At 40.6% G+C, this 18755-nt stretch overlaps 1 protein-coding gene and 1 non-coding gene across 2 annotated transcripts in view; one reads left to right on the plus strand and one right to left on the minus strand.

The window, feature by feature from the left end:
- Nucleotides 1-18755, minus strand: part of fras1 (Fraser extracellular matrix complex subunit 1) — a 310089-nt gene that overhangs the window by 129319 nt on the left and 162015 nt on the right. Inside the window, exons 18-19 of the mRNA XM_026186630.2 lie at nucleotides 12324-12464; nucleotides 10144-10290 (exon numbers count right to left, since the gene is read on the minus strand). Coding sequence (XP_026042415.2) covers nucleotides 10144-10290; nucleotides 12324-12464 — 288 coding nt within the window. The remainder of the gene's footprint in view (nucleotides 1-10143; nucleotides 10291-12323; nucleotides 12465-18755) is intronic.
- On the plus strand, nucleotides 11707-11780 carry trnat-agu (transfer RNA threonine (anticodon AGU)). The gene has a single exon. It is a non-coding gene; the product is annotated as a tRNA-Thr (tRNA).

The raw sequence follows: 18755 nt of genomic DNA on the forward strand, positions 1-18755 counted from the left end.
CCACCATCACTGGTGAATGGTGTATAAAGGTTTTAGAACATCATATATACACATATAACATCCAGTCAATGCTGTCTTCAGGGAAGGCCTTCCATATTTCAGCCTGACAATGCTAAACCGACATACTTCCTCATTAGCGTCATCTCTTTATGTTTATATTCTCAGATCCTCTGGGTTTTAGAGTAGCTGGTCCCTGCACATGGTTGTGTTAGAAGTTTTCCTGTTTTGGGTTTCCTGCTTTATTTTTCTAGTCTCTTAGTTTTAGTTTCAGTGTCTTGTCATCATTGATTTGTTCAGCTGAAGTCTGAAGAAATCACTTGGATGAGTGACGAAATGAAACTGAAAACGCTACGTCCAGATGAACAGAATCAACTATTTGGGATTTACTTACCTGGATGATTGAGCATGCATCAAGACTGCTCAGCTGTGTCTCATTTTCCATTAGCCCTCAATGTCTGTGTTTACGCCTCGCTTTTCCTTTGGTCTTTGTTGCACTGTACTGTAGTCTTCTGTTGCTTTTCCAGCCTTTGTTTGTAATCACACTTGTGGATGCTTTGGTTTGGCATTTTCATGGACTTTGTGTAAAGGTAAAGGTATGTTCTTACTCTTCTTTGATATCTGTCAGCTTAAACAAGCAATATCTTTTCAATGTTCACGTGCGAATAAAATATGGGTTTGTGAAATTTTTGAAACATTAAATTCTGTTTTTATAAAGCATCACAACTTTAGAGTAGAAACAGCAAAGTTAAGCTCTTTTATGCTTGTGAAAGAGTTTATAAGTGTTTCAATCTGCAGCAGCACAGATGGGAAAAACAGTAAAATATAAGTAAAAGCAAAACCACAAGCCCAGTGTGGGTGTGCGTACTCAACTGCGTAATTCAAAACTCCCAAGTTGCCTGATTGCGTCAAAAACTGCTTCTACTGGACGTGACCTCAATTTTAAACCAAGTAGGGGAAAAAAAGACTCTTCTGCCTGTTTTTCTATTCATGTGGCTAAAACAAGATTTTTTCCTTCCCCTGCAGGCATGTTTTATTTTACTCACAGTTTCCATGGTTTTCTAAACACACGTATTCATAGGCTTTTCTTTCTTTAGATTTCTGTTTTTCATCGATTTATTTTCTGTGCATGAACATAGTGCATGTTTGGATGTGTATTGTTTTTTTTTTATAAAGATGATACTGCCCTGTCAGTCAAGCCCTGAGGAAAAACGCAGTTTACCTTCAGTTTAAAATCAACACAAGTGAACTGATGGAAAACGCTGCACCCTAATGAGTCACCAGATTTGCATTTCTCCTGCATATTTCCACACATTGCCCTGGATCTTTATTTCATTTGCATTTTGGTCATGTTCAGTGAGGTATATGCGATGCTGTTTGGAACTAAACAGCTAAAAAAAGAAATCAAAGATCTCAAGAGGAAGAAAAAGTGAGAAACTACAAAATAGGCGCCCACTTATGCTAATGCATTTCTAACCACACTGGTTCGGTTGTTATTACACTGCTGCATTACAAGTGGGAGGATTTAAGTTATGTATTTTCACACATTAACATTATTTCTCGGAAAGCTTCATGTTTTAAACATACTAAACGAACGAATCTCTGGTTCAGTTTCATGATGAGGTTTTACACTGAGGTAATATTTAGATTGTCAAAGTATAATAAACCAACCGGCAGCCTCTGGCTTTGTTCGTTTGTTTTTCCCCAAAGCCTTTTAGTGAGCACAGACAACTGAGAAACTGATGTCAGCTTGTAGTCAGTTTTAGTCAGCTGTTGGTCACTCTTAATCCTTTTATTTTGTTCATCTTATTCATTGCATTATTATTGTCTATTTTACTCATGTTTTAATATTTAATATATATACTGATTTATTTTTATCGTCTTTTTCATTTATGTATTCATTTTATTGTTATTTATATTTGTTTCCTTGTCTGCTTAATGTATGGTTTTTAACTGCTATCTCTGTTTTATTATTGGAAAGCACTTTGGTCAACTTTGCTGTTTTTAAAGTGCTATATAAATAAAGTTGGATTGGATTGATGTCCCACACAGATATAATGCCTGTCCCACATATAGTTTGTTCAGACCTGCTTACCCTACACTTATCATCTGCTATATCTAGAGGGGTTAAGGTTTAGGCAAGCCTGTGGTTATCTGGTTTAAGTTTTTTTGGTTAGAGTTCTTCACCAACTTTGCTCAGCAAAACAAATCTTCATAGTTCATGCAGGTTTTCCGAGAGTGTGAGCCTAGGCTCTGAAAAATGTTTGTCCTGTCCACGTCTGACAGCTTTTTGATCTTCTTACTTATTTCTGAATAGCTGCCTTTAACTCAGAAAGTCCGATTACTGCCTACAGCGCAGCGTTTCCTCTGACAGGTACTTACACTCCATTCTTCTAAACCTGGCATCTGCCCAGGTGAGTCATACTATATTTCTGAAGCAGGTCCGATATTAACCAAGTGTAAGAAGGAAAAGAAGAGAAAAACGAACTTCCCCACCGTCATCGCACATTCACACCTTTCATATCACGTCACTTTACAACAAAACACGCATCAGCATTTTCCCCTGCCAAAACTCTCCGGGTGATCCAGTTCTCAGCGCTGAACAAATGGCTTTGTGGCAGAGATAAGATAACTCAGGCGTCAGGGATTATTGACTGTGCAGCCTATAACTGAATATAAAACTAAAATGGTATTGATTTGGGCCCTTAGAGTCCCTCTTTATGGCACAGTTACCATTTTTGAAGCACATGAAAAGGGATTCTAGAGTTATAAATGCCCTGCACACAATCAGGATGGTGGTATTCTCCTGTGTGCTGGATTTATACGAGACATTATCCTATATCATGCTTTCTTTCTCTGCTTCCCCTGCGATACATGAAATAGAAACTTATTTAATGAGAGTCATACAAGAAAATCAAGACACTAATGTGCCTCGGTGGAAGTAAATGAAATGTATTTCTTAGGGAGTCTGAGAGTGGGGATGGCGCCAGAGCTGACGGAAGAGCATACGCATGACATCATCTTTATTGGAAGTTACAGGTGTAATAAAAGCAGATGTAGAAGCTGTATGGTCCTGTGAGGCTGATCTCACCTCCACTAGCCCTCCTGTTGTGTGCACTCCCACCCCTTACTTCAGTGTTCCGGTCACAATTGGCCAGTCAGTTTTAACAGCTCTTAAATTAACATAAGAAACATTTTTCACCACCAAATTCAGTTCAGTGGGTAGTTCAATCGTTCAGTGGGCCATTCAGTGGGTCAGAGGCCGGGGGGGTAACAAAGAGATGTAACAAAGTTGAACGAAACAGGTGCTCATCACTTTTATATGTTCAAGTGCATAGTGTGGAGGATGTCATAAGGCCTTGAGGCAATCCAATGTAAAACACAATGTTTATGAGTTTTTAAATTTGTAAATCGATCAGATTTGACCCAAACACAACAGGAAGACATGGATTTAAACATGCAGCTATTAAAGAAGCTCTACTTCCTTCTTTCCTCTGAAGTTGTGGTTAGCTCAGTCCCCTGAAAACAGTCCCTGTTTGACACCTCAGAATTATGGTGGGGAGTAGTCTTTTACCTAGAGCTGTGCGATATGACCAAAATCTCATATCCCGATATAAGACATCTATCATCCCGATAACGACATAAATCACAAAAATGTAACATTTTCTGTAAATTCTGTTAATCTCGGGCAGCTCGACTTGCATTAAGTGTTTAAACTTGGCGCTGTGTACCTGGAGTCGAGATTTTTAACCGATGCATGAAACGATACATTTTTAGACACAAGTTGTAACGGCCGCCGTTTTCTTTGTGAGTATTTATTACGCGGCGTGCTGCGGGGAAAAGCCTGTTCTAACGTTTGCATCTAAGGTTTATTTTCCAGCACCTGACGCCTCTTTTTTGCTTCTCATCCGTAAACACTCTGCACACTCTTTCACGGGATTTAATTTATTTTGAAAAGTCTCAACAGGATCTTGAGCTTTACTGTGAAAGGTTAATATGCAAAACAAAGAAGCGGACGGCGGAGCCACGCCATTGTTTTACCGTTGTGGTTGCTAACGACAATGCGTATAAACAGGCGCTTGTCCGTCCGTAATGTGGTTATATGAAATATAAGAGAAAGAGAGAACTTTAACAAATTAATATAGCCACTACAGCGACCATCAAAACGATGACAAAATATTGCCGTAAACAGTTTATTTTGCAACATCACGAAACAAAAGATAGCGTAAAATAAAACGATAGATGTTTTTATATCATCATCCGATATATATCATTATATCAAACAGCCCTACTTTTAACTGCTTTTGAAATACTTCTTGGTGTACATTATTGTGACAATTAGCTGAAATAGCCTGTTTTAAATCAGTGGTTAACCAGAAAGAAAGAACCCATTACAGCTACCTATTACCTGACAGTTTTCCCAACAATATTAAATTCTCATATTAGTTTCAGTTAGTCCTGAAACATAGTGGATGTTGGACTCTACCAGGGCCGCCCTCTGTCACCAATTTTGTGGATATAATCACTTTTGTACTTGGTCTCAATATCTTTATGGTGAGAATTATCTAGTAAGGGGAGGTTGGAGCAGGAGATTGACAGATGGATTGGTGTAGTGTCGACAGTCAGGCTGATGCTGTGCTGACCTGTTGTGGTAAAAACAAAAAGAGTGAAGGCAAAACTGTTGATTTGCAGGTTCATCTAAACCCTCGCCACAAGATGGACGGACTACCTAAACTATGGTATGGTTTCATGAGCTGGGAAGATCCTTCAGATGCTCCAGTGTTCCTGTTGTAGCTGCTTCACAAAGCAGAAGACAAACATTTGCTGATGCTGCTGAGAGCCACTGAACAACGTTTGAAAGGAAGTGAGAGGAGCTGGAAATCTGGATATTTTTAGATCTAAATTAAATTAATATAATTTAATAATTTCTATACTTTATTTCTATCATTCTTTCGTTCAGTTTTCCTGTTTTAATATAATCAATATGTCATTTTAATGTTATTTTTATGTTTTTATGTTTCCTGAAAGCAAGTTCTGTTTTATTATTTTAACTACCTATTTTTTATTGTTAAATAGTTTTTTGCTGTGCACAGACTCCGATCAATTTTACTTTTGTCCGTTGCTTGAAAAGCATTTTTAATTCCATCTGATTTGTCTGAAAAGTGCTAAAGACATAAAAAACAAAACACGAGACTAAAACACTAAATCAGGAAACAATTCAGTGTCATTTTGTAATGACACTCACAGTAATTATAGTATTTATGCATCAAATGCAGTGCATTCAATTCGCCTGAGCTGCAATTATCTGTGAGTACTTCCCTGGAGCAAAATGTAAAAAAAAAAATTAAAAAAAATAACACAATAAAGTAATAACCCTTTTCACAATGCCGTGTCAATTGACTTCCACATTTAGCAATTTAATTACAAGCCAATGCTTTTATTCAACCTGTAAAATAACTATGATTCCCTGAGGGTCTAATTATGATGTAAGGTCATCTATTTAATGTTTTCTAATGCAGATATTCAAAAAGACCTCTGTAAGTTCACATGTTGCTTCCTACAATCACACCTCGACTGTTTGCACTGCTAAAAATCAAGTACACAGTACTCAGTCCTGTCTATTTTCTCCATTTTCTCCGATTAACTGGTTTCAAGGTAAAAAAGTAACCAATACGTGAAATGAGAAAGTGCTACATGGCAAATGATAATAAAAAAACAAACCAGTTGTGCATTCAAAGCTGGGAAAAAAGTTATATTTCAACTAAACTGAGCAACACAATCAGCAGTAACCCATTTTAAACCGCTCGTATTCCTGCTGGCCTTCAGCATCAGCACTTGACAGATGCTTGAAAAGAGACATTCGCAGCATCTGTCGCCGTAGGCGCCAACGTTTCTTAAATGCGTTTCCATGGACGGATTTTATTCTCAGTTGACTACGCAGAAAAGAAAAGAAGAAAAAAAGAACACGATCCCATGTCTTTCATTTCATTGTTGGCATGCTGTGTTTCTATGGTGATGCATTCATGTGTGCAGGCCTATTTTAAACCTCACATGTTCAGCTCCAGCACAATCATGATGCAAAAAAACTCTCGCAGCTGTAAGTTTTGAGTGAAAGCGTTCCACAAACACTCCTTTATTTGAAACTCAGATCTTTCTTCATCACTGGCTCAGAAGCTGATTGTCTTTACTTTAAAAGTCAAGCTTTAAAAAAAAAGAAAGAGAGAGAAGAGAAGAGGGCAAGAGAGCAAGAGGTATCAGGCTGGCCAGAGTGAAAGTACCGTTGGGAACTCTCATAGAGAGGAACTACAACAAGCCCTTTGCAAGAATTTGGCCGATTCCATCTGTTTATTATCTTTACGATAAAACAGAGACTGAAGTAAAAGTCTATGGAGCTCCAGATTGTTGCAGAGTTCATTAATCTTTATACTAAAATGTTGAGATGAAGAACCAACAGTCTTTCAGGAGATCTATTGTGATCATTTGCAACTTTGTATATTTCATTCTTAGACTGTATTTGCCTTCTTCAGTGGTTCACAGGTCAAGTTAAACATAATTTTGTAGCTTTACATCAAATTTCTTCTGACTGGCTGCTCCTTGCAAACTGAAGGTTTGAACAGCAGGTGCCTAGATCTAAGTGTGAACCTGTGTTCCTGAGAGGACCATATTAGGATATCCTCTCTCTAATAACAGTAACACTTCTTACAGTGTGCAGCTGTACTGCAGATTTAGGTCACTTTCAGAAAACCAAACCCACATGCTCTTAATCTCTACACACACCTGACTCATCACTATCTCCCATCATGCACCTGAGGCCACTGGCATAAGTGGGAAATACAGACCTGTATCTTAGCACCCATCTTGGCTGAGTCACTTTTGCCAGAGTCTGAGTCGCACACATGGAAACGTTAAAGCAGTAACTGAAACAAGTAACTGAAAGAAAGAGCTGAGTAACAAGTAACTGAATACTGGTCAATTAAAAGGAGTTAAACTGGGAGAAACACGTAATTTTTACAGGTACAACCTGTTGGTCTGTATCTCCAGCAGATGCGAACATTTCTGCAAAAACATCACAAATAACTTGCAAAATCTGGCAAATCTAGAAGGAACAGCTGCATATGTATGGGACTGGACTCTCTGTGCTTTTGAATACTGATGAAAGGAGAGTCCCTCAAGATCCAACACAGACCAGGAGAAACAGAGTGTGACAGAGAGAGACGGACAGCAGGAGAATAAAAGGAGGCATCTCCGTCTGATGGCTGCTCTCGTGTGAACTCACAACTGAGAGGAAAAGCCTCAATTGCCCAAAGGAGTTGTGTAACAGTGATGGTAGCGCAGGATGGACCGAGGTAATCTGAGGCTCCGTGTGTGCGTGTGAGAAAGAGAAGAAATAATGTAGAAATGTTTTTTGGAAGCTATGAGTATAAGAATTAGAGCTCGTAGGGGCAGGTTGTGTGTATGTACGTGTGTGTGTATGTACGTGTGTGTGTGCATGTTTTTGTGTGTGTCCTGACTATGCAGAAATGATGACCCCGGTATTTCTGTGGCCCAGAAGTGCCAAAAGGCATCTTTTATTAACTAGAGTTTGGCTGAGCTTGACCCATTTGAGATTAGGTTGTGTGTGTCTCTGTTTCACCGTGTTTATTTTCTTGTGTGTTTGCGTACATGTGTGTGTGGACATGAGCCAGCCGTGCATGTCCGCACACGTGCACGTACGAGTGGGGCTAAATCTTGTTGCCGTTTTACATCTCCAAACAATGCGTGTCATCAAAAACTGTAATTAAAAGTCGATTTTTTTTCCCCTCAGATTTTGTTTACCCTTCCACTATCTCCTCCATGCTGACTTCTCATCTTGTAAATATGCCTGTTTATAATCTATAGCCTGCAGCCCAGATAGGTAAAAACTCATTTCATTAACAAGGAAGAAGGAGGACAACATCAGAGGACACACACACACAAACTAATCTTACATTTTCTATTTATCTTCTGTCACTTTGCCTGCCAAAGACAAGCAGCGTATTTTGGGGACAATGAAGGAGACGAGTGGGGAGGAAGTGAAGCGTAAGCTGGTGTTTATGAGAAAAGATCTCATGAAAATTCACCGTTATCTCCATGGATTTTTCTCTGAAACCGGGAGCCACAAACTCATTAAAAGTTGTTTTTTTTCAAACACTAATGATAAAAAACTTTTATCCAGTAACTTGTAGGAGGGGAAGGGTCTAGTTAGGAATGTGTTTTTCTCTACTTTAAATTCCTATTTTAACTCACTTTATTCTGCAGATTTAGGTTATGGCCACCATTATTTTTTTATTTTGATTTATTTGTTACACATTGGTGTAAAAACGTGTCTCTAAAAACTCAGCTTGTTTTCATTCCTATCAGATTTTGCTGTTTTGTCAAAGCCAATTACACCTCACAGTGCTTTGGCCTCAGTGCAGTGATGCATCAGGAATGATAATAGTGGATTCACACAGAATTCCTCAAATACACCTGCTTACACTATTACAGTTTATACTGAACTTTGTTCACTGAGCAATTTTTAAAAACCATTTTATGACCAAGCATTATGTTTCAATGTGGAGAGTTAACATTGTGAAAGGCACGCATTATAACCTACACTACAGCCGTTTCCTCCATCTGTGCAGCAAAAGATTATTAGTTCCATGTGTCACAGTTTCTTTTGATAAATGGGGATGAAAATGTATGCAAAAATATATTATATGCATGATAACCGTCAGCTCAGTGAAAACAAGCTACCATATAAAAGCCTTTTTATTGCATTTGTGGTTTATTTCGAGACAGCTGATTGGCTAACTAGAGCAGCTGCTATAATTCACATTATCGAATTAATCCTGCAGATTTTTCAGTTTCAGTCTGTCAGTAGGTTTGATTATTTGATGCCGGGGAGTTAATCAGCAACAAAAATCAGTTGTGATGCACTTACTGGTATTTTTATTTGTCTATAGGTTTGATGAATTTAATGCCAACATTTAGAGAACTGGAAATAAGGGAAAGTCTATTATAAGTGTCTTTTTATTCATACTAAAGGTCTCTTTGAACATCAGAGGTTTTCAGCACACTCAATAGATGTTATTAGCTGCAGTCAGTCCCTTGCTATCACTGCAGCCTCAAACTAACAGGGTCTGTAGGTTTTCCTTTGTAACCAGTGATAACACAGATCTGTGCGAAGGAGTCGAACTTGAAAACTAACCGTGCACTACTCAGTGAGTGGGTGTCCTCACACACACAATTAGGATAATATTAACTGAGCTGACAACAACAAGATTGTCCCATTTTCACCTAATGTAACTTTTGTGATTTGATCAGACTGATGAAATCTAATTATTGGATCCTTAAGTGGATGGTATGTGAGTGAAACCTCCACCATGCCTCCATCCACTTTATGCTTATACTTAGTAGAGAGTCGATAGAGGATACTGCTTACAGGTGATATGTATAAAAATGATAACAACTGATGTAAGAATTTCAATAGGGTGTTTAGATCTGAAATAAGTGTTCTGGGAAAAAAAGGACAAAACCTGCTTTATGTCCAACTGTTCCCGTGGATATTGAAGATAAATTATCTAGAAGCCTGCAGAGTGAAATACAGTACAAGTACTTCATCGAGGAGTTTTCGGTGGCTACCCAAAAACTCAGTATGGAAAAATGAGATTTCATTTACTCAGAATAATGGACATTTTTCTTCAGCTAAATAGTTGTAATTAACGTTAAAAAGCACAGATTTCTGCCCAGTAATACAACACAGACCTATCGCCCTGACTGTATGTACTCACGAGTGTAGTCGCCCTGCTAAAGGCTTAAGCTAAGCCAGGAAAAACCCTGAAGTAGAAAGTGAAACCAACTCTAAGAGCATCTATTTTACAAAGATGACTGGCATTTCTGATGAATAATGCAGATTACTGGAGCTTCAGACACGCAGGAATTGGTATGTCTCTATGTGTGATCATGCAAAGCTAAGCGGGCAGAGCAAGGGACTCTCCCTGCCAAGGTTGGTAGTTCTACTCCCATGGGTGCCACTCGGAGTGAAAAAACAGCGTGTTTGATGAAAGCTTTGCGCAAATGGCATATAAATGAGCATTAAACCATCCGTACTCTCTCTCACACACATTTACACACAGTCTGACTTACTGACGCACTCTCCAGAGATAGCATTAAGGAAATGCCCCTCTTGGCAGTTTGCCCTGCAGTGGCCACTCTGCAGGGACACCAGCGGGGGGCAGGCGATGCAGTCGGCCTGGGAGGGACCGGAGCAGGTCTGGCAGGAGGGATGGCACGCTGAGAGAGAGGGGGACAAAGACAGGTGATGACATACTACATATGCGCATGGAAACTCACAACACCACAGTTCAACTGGACTGCTTGGACGTGTTAGTGCTGTTGGAACACTCCGGTGGTCACTAAAAACAATGAAGTCTTTGGTTTGGAGTCTTCCTGCATACTGCATAGTGTTCATTTCTTATGTTACGATGCCATGCAGAGCAGGGACATAACTACTTTGTGACTGACAGGTCGCTGCCAGGCTCGGCTCAGCAGGCAATATCCTCCGTTTTTTCACTCAGTCAGACCGGCCACGAGGTACAGGGTGTGTATCCTTGATATACAGTTTGTAGGTTGTTCATTAGCCACTCTTTAATTTTGCCTCATGCATGGTGCAGGGTGGATGGTGTACAGCAGGTTTGTCAGAGCTTAATTTCTTGTTGGCTTTTAACAAACAGCTGGCTTCAGGAGATGGAGACAGAGCTGATGGAATAAAGCACTGCAGAGTTGATGCTAATGCTTTCCGGCTTTGTCGTTATGAGCCACAACTTTCACATTACACGTCATTTGGTGCATTTAAGCAACACACAGCGTTTTTATTGCCTCACATTAAAAGTCACCAACGCCACTTGTATTCTCATCTACACTGAAACACAATTCTTCTTCTGGGTACTTTCTAATGAGCCAGTCAGTACTGAAGGAGATAAGGCCAAGTCAGCAAGCAGAGCCCATTTATTGTGTAATCCAAGACGATGTGAGTTCATCGCTCTTCTTAACTGTCTTGGTATCCATCTTCATCGGTCAATTACTGAAGCCAGGTTTAAATATGTGATCCACTGAGGTCTTCAAAAAGTTTTTTTCTTGTTGTTTTTTTTCAAGATAAACAATAAAATTTAGCACATTTAAAAAAGACCAAAGAATAAAGCTGGTAAATGGAAGATAGGAAGGGTCATCTTGTTTCAAATGAGGTCAGAGTCAATACACCGAGCTGAGGTAATGAGTTGGAGATTAGAGCAAATGGATTTTCATTAAGTAGGCGAGTCACAGAGGGGCGGGGGATAGATGGGGAGAAGAGCCCAGCTAAGGTTAACATGTGTTCACTAAGAGCCACACTGAGGAATGAGAGTCATTTAATGGGTCAGATATATAAAGTTTGGACAAACATAGTAATAAATTCTGATTACCGCTCTGCAAGACAGCTACATGCATCCAAATCACAGTTACCTGTAGCACTCGCATACATTTCACAGCTAGGATATTTATAGGATACTTACAGGATATTTACCAAAACCAAATAAATCTGTGTATGTAAGATAAAAATGATGAATTTTTTATTTTATTCTTTCACATGTCTGTAAGTCTTGCCAGTTCGGCTTTACAGGCAAAACCATCACAACTTATTAGCTGTATAAATCTTTGATCCTGTGCTTCGGTGGTGCTGTGGCTTAGTTGGTTAAAGCACCTGTCTAGTAAACAGGAGATCTTGGGTTTGAATCCTAGCGGTGCCTTTGGGGCAGGGATAGCTCAGTAGGTGGAATTGTCACCCCATGATCGGAAGGTCGGGGGTTCGAATCCACTGAACGGGTACCCCTGAGCAAGGTACCGTCCCTACACACTGCTCCCCGGTGTGCCTGCTTAGTGGCTGCCCACTGCTTCACTGAGTGAATGGGTCAAATGCAAAGAGAGTAATTTTTTTTGGGTCATACTGAATAAAACACTAGTTATTAGCCTTGTGTTGATGTGGTCCTGAGAACCAGCACCCATCTCTTTTCTCAGTCTCGGGTTTTAAACACCGGCAAATAAAGGAAATCATGAAACAGGTGAGTGAATCAAGAATAAAGGCCTAGAACAAAGACGGATTTGCCACACGTTTGCCATTGTTTCACTTCCTTTTTTAAGGAGCAGTTAACCTCGAGACCATTTTTGCAAAGTAAAGACTTTTTTTTTGTGTGTTTTACTGTTAAGGTTAGAATCTAGGCTAAGCAATACTATGACACTGAGTGTGACTCAATAGTACAAAAGCAGATATGTGTGTGTGTATGTGCTCTCACCTTGGCATTGGTTGTCCTGAATAAGGAAGCCTTGTGGGCATGTGGGGACACAGCGGCCCTCGTACAGGCTGGACGGGGAGGGACAGGACGTACAGTTGTCTGCAGATGGCCCAGCACACTGCCAGCAGGAGGGATGACACTCTGAAGAGGACACGAAGAGCAGCGACATGGTCACCATGAAAAAAAGAAGTATAAAGGAGAAAGAGAGGAGGAGGCTCAATCCCCAGCTGTGCCTTCTTCACTATAGCACAGCCACAACAGAAAAATGAAAAGATGAGTGGATGGCACTTTTGTTCTAGAAATGGGTTTTGGGAGTTGAATTAAAAGGAGATGGACCAACTTTTGAGATTTTGCTATTGTCACAATAACTAAATCTCAAGAAAAACTTTATCACAAGCTGGAGCCAAACAGTATCCAAGGAACGACTGGAGTTCCTTATGTAAACTTCTGGGACTAACTTTATAAATTGCCCAGCTTACAGTTTTCAACCGATCCTCTCTGCTAACATCGCAAAGCAGTTTTTGCTAAATTCGTACAGTAGCTACGTTACAGTGAAGCGTTACGTCAGCTTGCTGGATGAATATAGTTGGTATCTGCTGTTGTATGCTTCTTAACCTTCAAGTCAAGTCAAGTTTAAAAAACCCCAACTTAGTTTATACAAGCTGTTCTAGCAGGCATATTATTACAGTTTTAAACTACATACCCTATGTACCGAACTGCAACATCACAGTACTGTACAGGATATGTAGGCAAAAGAGTCCTGAAGGCAGATCACTAAGTTCTGCTGATAATTTTAAAACTAAAAGAAAAGAAAATACATGAACCAGAAAACTTTACAAGTGTCTTCAAATGACACAGGTAGTAATTTGAAGTACTAAACCAGGTTGAGGGAAGTGCATTTGTTTGTACACAGTTTATATACAGCCACTTATTTAGGAGTCATGCATTAATGCAACTTAAAACTGAGTCCTGTTTCTTAAATGCTCATCCTTCTCAGGGTCACGTAGAACTGAAGCATGCTGACAAAGAGGCAAGAGTCAGGGTACACTAAGACAGAGACTAAGACAGAGACTCCTATTCCTGTAAAGTTATACAGTAAAAAAGAAACACAGCCCATTTGACTGTGTCTGAACTGAATTCAATTTCCACCACTGTTCCTGCTATTTTACTGCCACTTTACTGTACCTTGGTCCTTCCCTGCTGGCATGCAGTAATCTGATTCTCAGGAGCTTTTAGTCAGCTCCGTCAGCCAGAAGTAATGTAACACTCAGATAAGGCCAGCAGCCAGATTCCCCAATCAGAAGTTACGCATTAACACCAGAGTCAGTGCCAGCCCAGAGAGCCTCCTCCAAGGCGGACACACGCCAACCAAGATGCAAATCTATAACATGCTCCACTGTTTAATTTGGACTGCTGAGATCAAAACAAACCTTCCACACGGATCATTGTAAAACACATCAGAAGATTTTAAACTGCATAAATTCTAGGTGAACTTTTTAAAGCCGTCACGGTATCTCGGCTTCTAAACGAAGGACTAATTAATGAGAACTACAACTAAGAAACTGCTGATGAACAGAAAAGGATCAGCAGATGATCCTGCACAGAAAAGACATCTGTGAGAGCTGCTCATAGGTTACATTTTAAATTATTATTGTTCATTGCAGTTTGTCACTGATGGCTGGTTACTGGTGCAAATTCCAGGTTTGTGTTGCTTAGCAACCCTCTAATTATTTACTATCCTGTCATCTGTCAATTAACCGTATCCTATAGTCTGATGAATGGTCACTTCCATTGCTTGCCTTACATTTAAGCCCTGTTTAACTGAGGATTTCACACTGCCTTTTTCACAGAGACAGCAGTAATTTCACCTGCAGTCACTGAATTGCTAGCCTCTGGTCGCCAAATCACTGCTAGTGGCTTCCTGTGTAGACACAACTTTAGTTAAGCTGTGATAGGCCCAGGCTACTGGGTGATCGCCATGATGATGATGCCATGATTATTTCTTCTCCACTTCCCTCTTTTCACTCTTCTCTGGTCATGGAACATAGATGCCCCTCTCCTGAGCCCGGTTCTGCAGGTTTCTGTTCTTTCCCATCATTATCAAGTGCTGCCCACAAGGAACTGTCATGGTTATTGGGTTTCTCTCTTCAATATTGTTGCACCCTGAGGTGACTGCTGCAATCAACTGGTGTATTTTATATTAAATTAAACTGGGTAGAATTTAATGATTTTATGGACTTAAATAACACTAAGAACAAATAGTTGGAAGACTTGTTGGATCCACTTTGCTTATTTGTTTTATTTATAGATCTTTTTTTACTGCATACAGTAGGGCAGAGCTTAAAAAAGTACATTTTAGAGGCCTAAAAGTTACGGCAAAATAAATGACACTAAACTCAGCAAAGGGAAATTTTGGAACTGATCAGAAGTTAAGGGAAAACTAGATATTTTTTACGAATAAAGACAAATAAGACAATCCATGATAAACTTTCTTCTAAAAAAAACTCAAAAAACTACCACTAATACTACTTCTAATAAGACATTTTTGGGCCTCTGCTGGTGAGCAGCCTCATTTGATTTGACCAAAAGTGCTGCCTAATGCAATTTTACATTGCTAAATGTAGCTCCATATGCAGATTACCCTGCTTTTCTATATATATGCACTTCCTAGTTTATTTAGCCTTCACTTACATGCCCCCACACTGATCACCCAACACAGCAGCTGCCCTGAAACAGGCATTTTGTGCAGCCTTTGATGTCTGCTTTGGCACCATGAAGACAAATAGCTGAGCAATGCTATCAGCTCTGGCAGCTGAGAGGGGTTCATGCTGCTGGCGGGGGTTCGAATGAAAGACAAAAGGCCTGTCATCAACTGGCTAGCAGCACCAGGTGTGTGCGTGCGTGCCTGTGTGTGTGTGTATGCACTACCGGTCTTGTTTTTTTTAGTATATTTACACTGGACTGCGTGTGTTTATAATTACTCCTCTTTGGATTCTTTCAGAGGGCTGTCAGCTGCATCCGGGTCTTGTGTACACACTGCATGACAGCACTGGCAGGTAGCTCTACCTGAGCCAACACTACTGCGTGTGTGTGTGTGTGTGTGTGTGTGTGTGTGTGTGTGTGTGTGTGTGTGTGTGTGTGTGTGTGTGCGCACGCGCAAAAACATTTACCCTGTGGGACCATCTCAGTGTCAGAGCAAGGACTTTTAAAGTCACACGGTTGTCAGCCGAAACTGTCAGTCTGACATCCCATCATCGCCCACCGTCTCCCTGCCGCCTACCCGTAATCCCTCGTTCTTCCTCGTCAACTATGGCAGCTTAATTGGTAGAAGAGATGAGACGACATCCAATATGTTTATGATCGAGTTTACCACCCACAAATGCGCTTATTCATCCAACAACATGCAAAAACACATGACAAATAAATAAATAAATAAATCAAAATCAGCTCATCTTGCCAATCACAAGCTACCCAGAAATCTTCACATCAACGGTCCAAAAACAAACGCAGACTCAGAGGCATATTAAGCAGGCCTGCTGTCAAACTTATGTCATTAATACGGGGAGTGAATAAGAGTGATAGGACGCCTCTCGCTCTTTTATTGCAGCTTGGATATCTAATTTGTTCCAGGAAGGAGAGCGCATATTGATTCCTGTAGTAGCCGAATTCATGTGCGCAGGCGTTCTCATCACACATTATCTGGTGCACGAGCTCAGAGAATCACATTCATTACTTTGTTTTGTGCTGATAGGGTCATAATTCGAGGTGGGCGCAGTCGATGAGATTGTGATTTAGTTTGGGGGTGTGAGCGCTCCTTAATGCTTTCCATAAATGATTCTCCTGGTACAGTACAGAGCTTATCATTTCATAAGTGCGGCAGCATGTGCCGCAGAAACACAGGTGGATGGTTATATCTCATTCCTCGGAAGTGTCTAAGGTGTCACTCATATTGATTCCGCTGCGTTATGGGATGCTCGAAATCAGCCCATTTCTATGAGGAGCAATTTGGAGGAAATGGCAACAACAACTGCTGCAAGAGCCGAGTTACAAATACATCAGGGAAAAAATTATAGGAAACTGTGCTCCTGAACAGGTTTCATTGATATGAATGACATGTAAGCTGTTTAATCCGCCCAATTAAAGTGCAGAAAATGATTATTTGTTAAGCTGGTTATGTCAAACATCAGGTTTCCATCAATCAAATTTTCCCCCTCGCAGTTTTCATTCTGGTCATGTGCTGCAGAGTTGCAGTGGAGGATAGCTGTGATCATTGGGGCCAATAATCACCCTATAAGAAAAAATTCAGAAGCCTATCTGCGCGTTTATGTCTTTGCATACCTAAATGACTCTGGTAGAATGCCTAACACTTGCAGTTAGGTTCCCAAAGAGAGCTGGGAACCATGGGGAGTATGTATTAGGACTGGAATAATGTGCTTTTACACTAGTTGGTGTCAGATGTTGCCTGTGTCTTTTGGCTCTGGTGCCTTGATGCACCAGCGGAAACGTGTCATTATTGGTTATGGCTGAACATGTTTCGACAGCAAAGCCTACACAGAGCTACAGCTACGTCGTGGTCTGGAGTAATGAGGTGACAAACACCTTTAATCTTAATGATGGAAAGTAGCCCCGAGCTGAATATCATATGTCATAAAAACACATCCAGAATTTCAGTCCAGCCTTGTAGCGCAGTCCAAATAGAAAACATTAGCATACATATGACCATCTGCCAATTTTTTCAGCTGCATATCTTGCAGCTTAATGGTATTTCAATCAATAACTGCGACAGTTAAAGTCAAACACGGTCAAAGTTATTCCAGCACATGTTAGGCGCGCGCTAACTCTCCTCGTGTGTCACGGTGTGCTGCGCCTCAACCTGCGCATCGAGCAGCGTTAAGCCTCCTACACACAAACTGTCTCTGTCTGCAGTGAATGGAGAACGTGGGGATTTACAACCTGGAATTTACTCTCAGACGTCTGATGGCTCACAGGCCCCAGCCTCCTTTAAGGACAGTAGCTACGGGGGAGGTCTGGTTATCTGTCAGAGCACCACACTCACACACACACAGAAACTTGTACAACAGCATGTATTGTTCCCAGCCGTACAACTGAACCCACTGACACTCCACTGAGGGAAACCTTTGTTAGTGAGAATGGAGGCAGAGAGGAGCGACTCCTTTACATATTACTGTGAATAGAGCTTAAATGACGTGCCATTTATTGAATTGATCTTCAGCTAAATTTGTGTTCATCTGACAAAAGGAGGCTTAGTATGAACCTGGCACCCACACAATAGACACAATAACTCTGCTGACTTCAAATTCAGGTTTTCTGTATAACAAGAAAAACTGTCATTTTCTCAAATAAGATAAGATAAGATAAGATAGAACTTTATTAATCCCTCGGGTGGGTTCCTCTGGGAAATTCGACTTCCAAAAAAAAGCACAGCAACGACCGAAGTTACAGTTACAGAATTGTTATATATATATATATATATATATATATATATATATATATATATATACACACACACACACACACATATATAAATACAGAGACAAATATAAATAAGATATACAAAGGGGATAAATAGAATAAATAGGAATAAAAAATAAAAATACAAGTGAATTGCACATTTCAAGTATTGAGTCTATTGCACTGTTGACTATTTACAAAAAGTATTGCACAAAAGGTATTGCACAGTGAGGTGCAGAGGCACTACAGCTTAGTTGTTCCCTCCTTTGTCCTCCTGTTTCCCCTCCCTCTCCCCTCCAGGGAGGAGTTAAACAGTCTGATGGCGTGTGGGACAAAGGAGTTTTTAAGTCTGTTAGTTCTTGTCTTGGGGAGAAGCAACCTGTCACTGAACAGACTCTTCTGATTGTTTATGGCCGTGTGCAGAGGATGCCCAGCATTGTCCATAATGTCCATCAGTTTCTTTAATGTCCTTTTCTCTGCCACTGTCACCAGAGTGTCCAGCTTCATGCCGACCACAGAGCTAGAGCTCCTGATCAGTTTCTCCAGCCTGGATGAGTCCCTCTTTGCTGTGCTGCTCCCCCAGCACACCACAGCATAGAAAAGTACTCCAGCAACCACTGACTGGTAAAACATCCTCAGGAGCTTCCTGCAGATGTTAAAAGACCTCAGCCTCCTGAGGAAGTACAGTCGGCTTTGGGCTTTTTTATACAGGTGCTCTGTGTTGCATGACCAGTCCAGTTTATTGTCCACCCACAGCCCGAGGTACTTGTACTTGTTGACCACCTCCACCTCCTCCCCCTCTATCTGAACTGGCAGTGGACCTTCTCTGGACCTCCCGAAGTCCACAACCAGTTCCTTAGTCTTTGAGGTGTTGAGTTGCAGGTGGTTTGTGTGACTCCATGCGACAAAGTTCCTCACCAGACTTCTGTACTCCTCTTCCTGATCATCCCAGATACACCC

Source organism: Astatotilapia calliptera, chromosome 12 (assembly GCF_964374335.1).
Source record: "Astatotilapia calliptera chromosome 12, fAstCal68.1, whole genome shotgun sequence".
NCBI lineage: Eukaryota > Metazoa > Chordata > Actinopteri > Cichliformes > Cichlidae > Astatotilapia > Astatotilapia calliptera.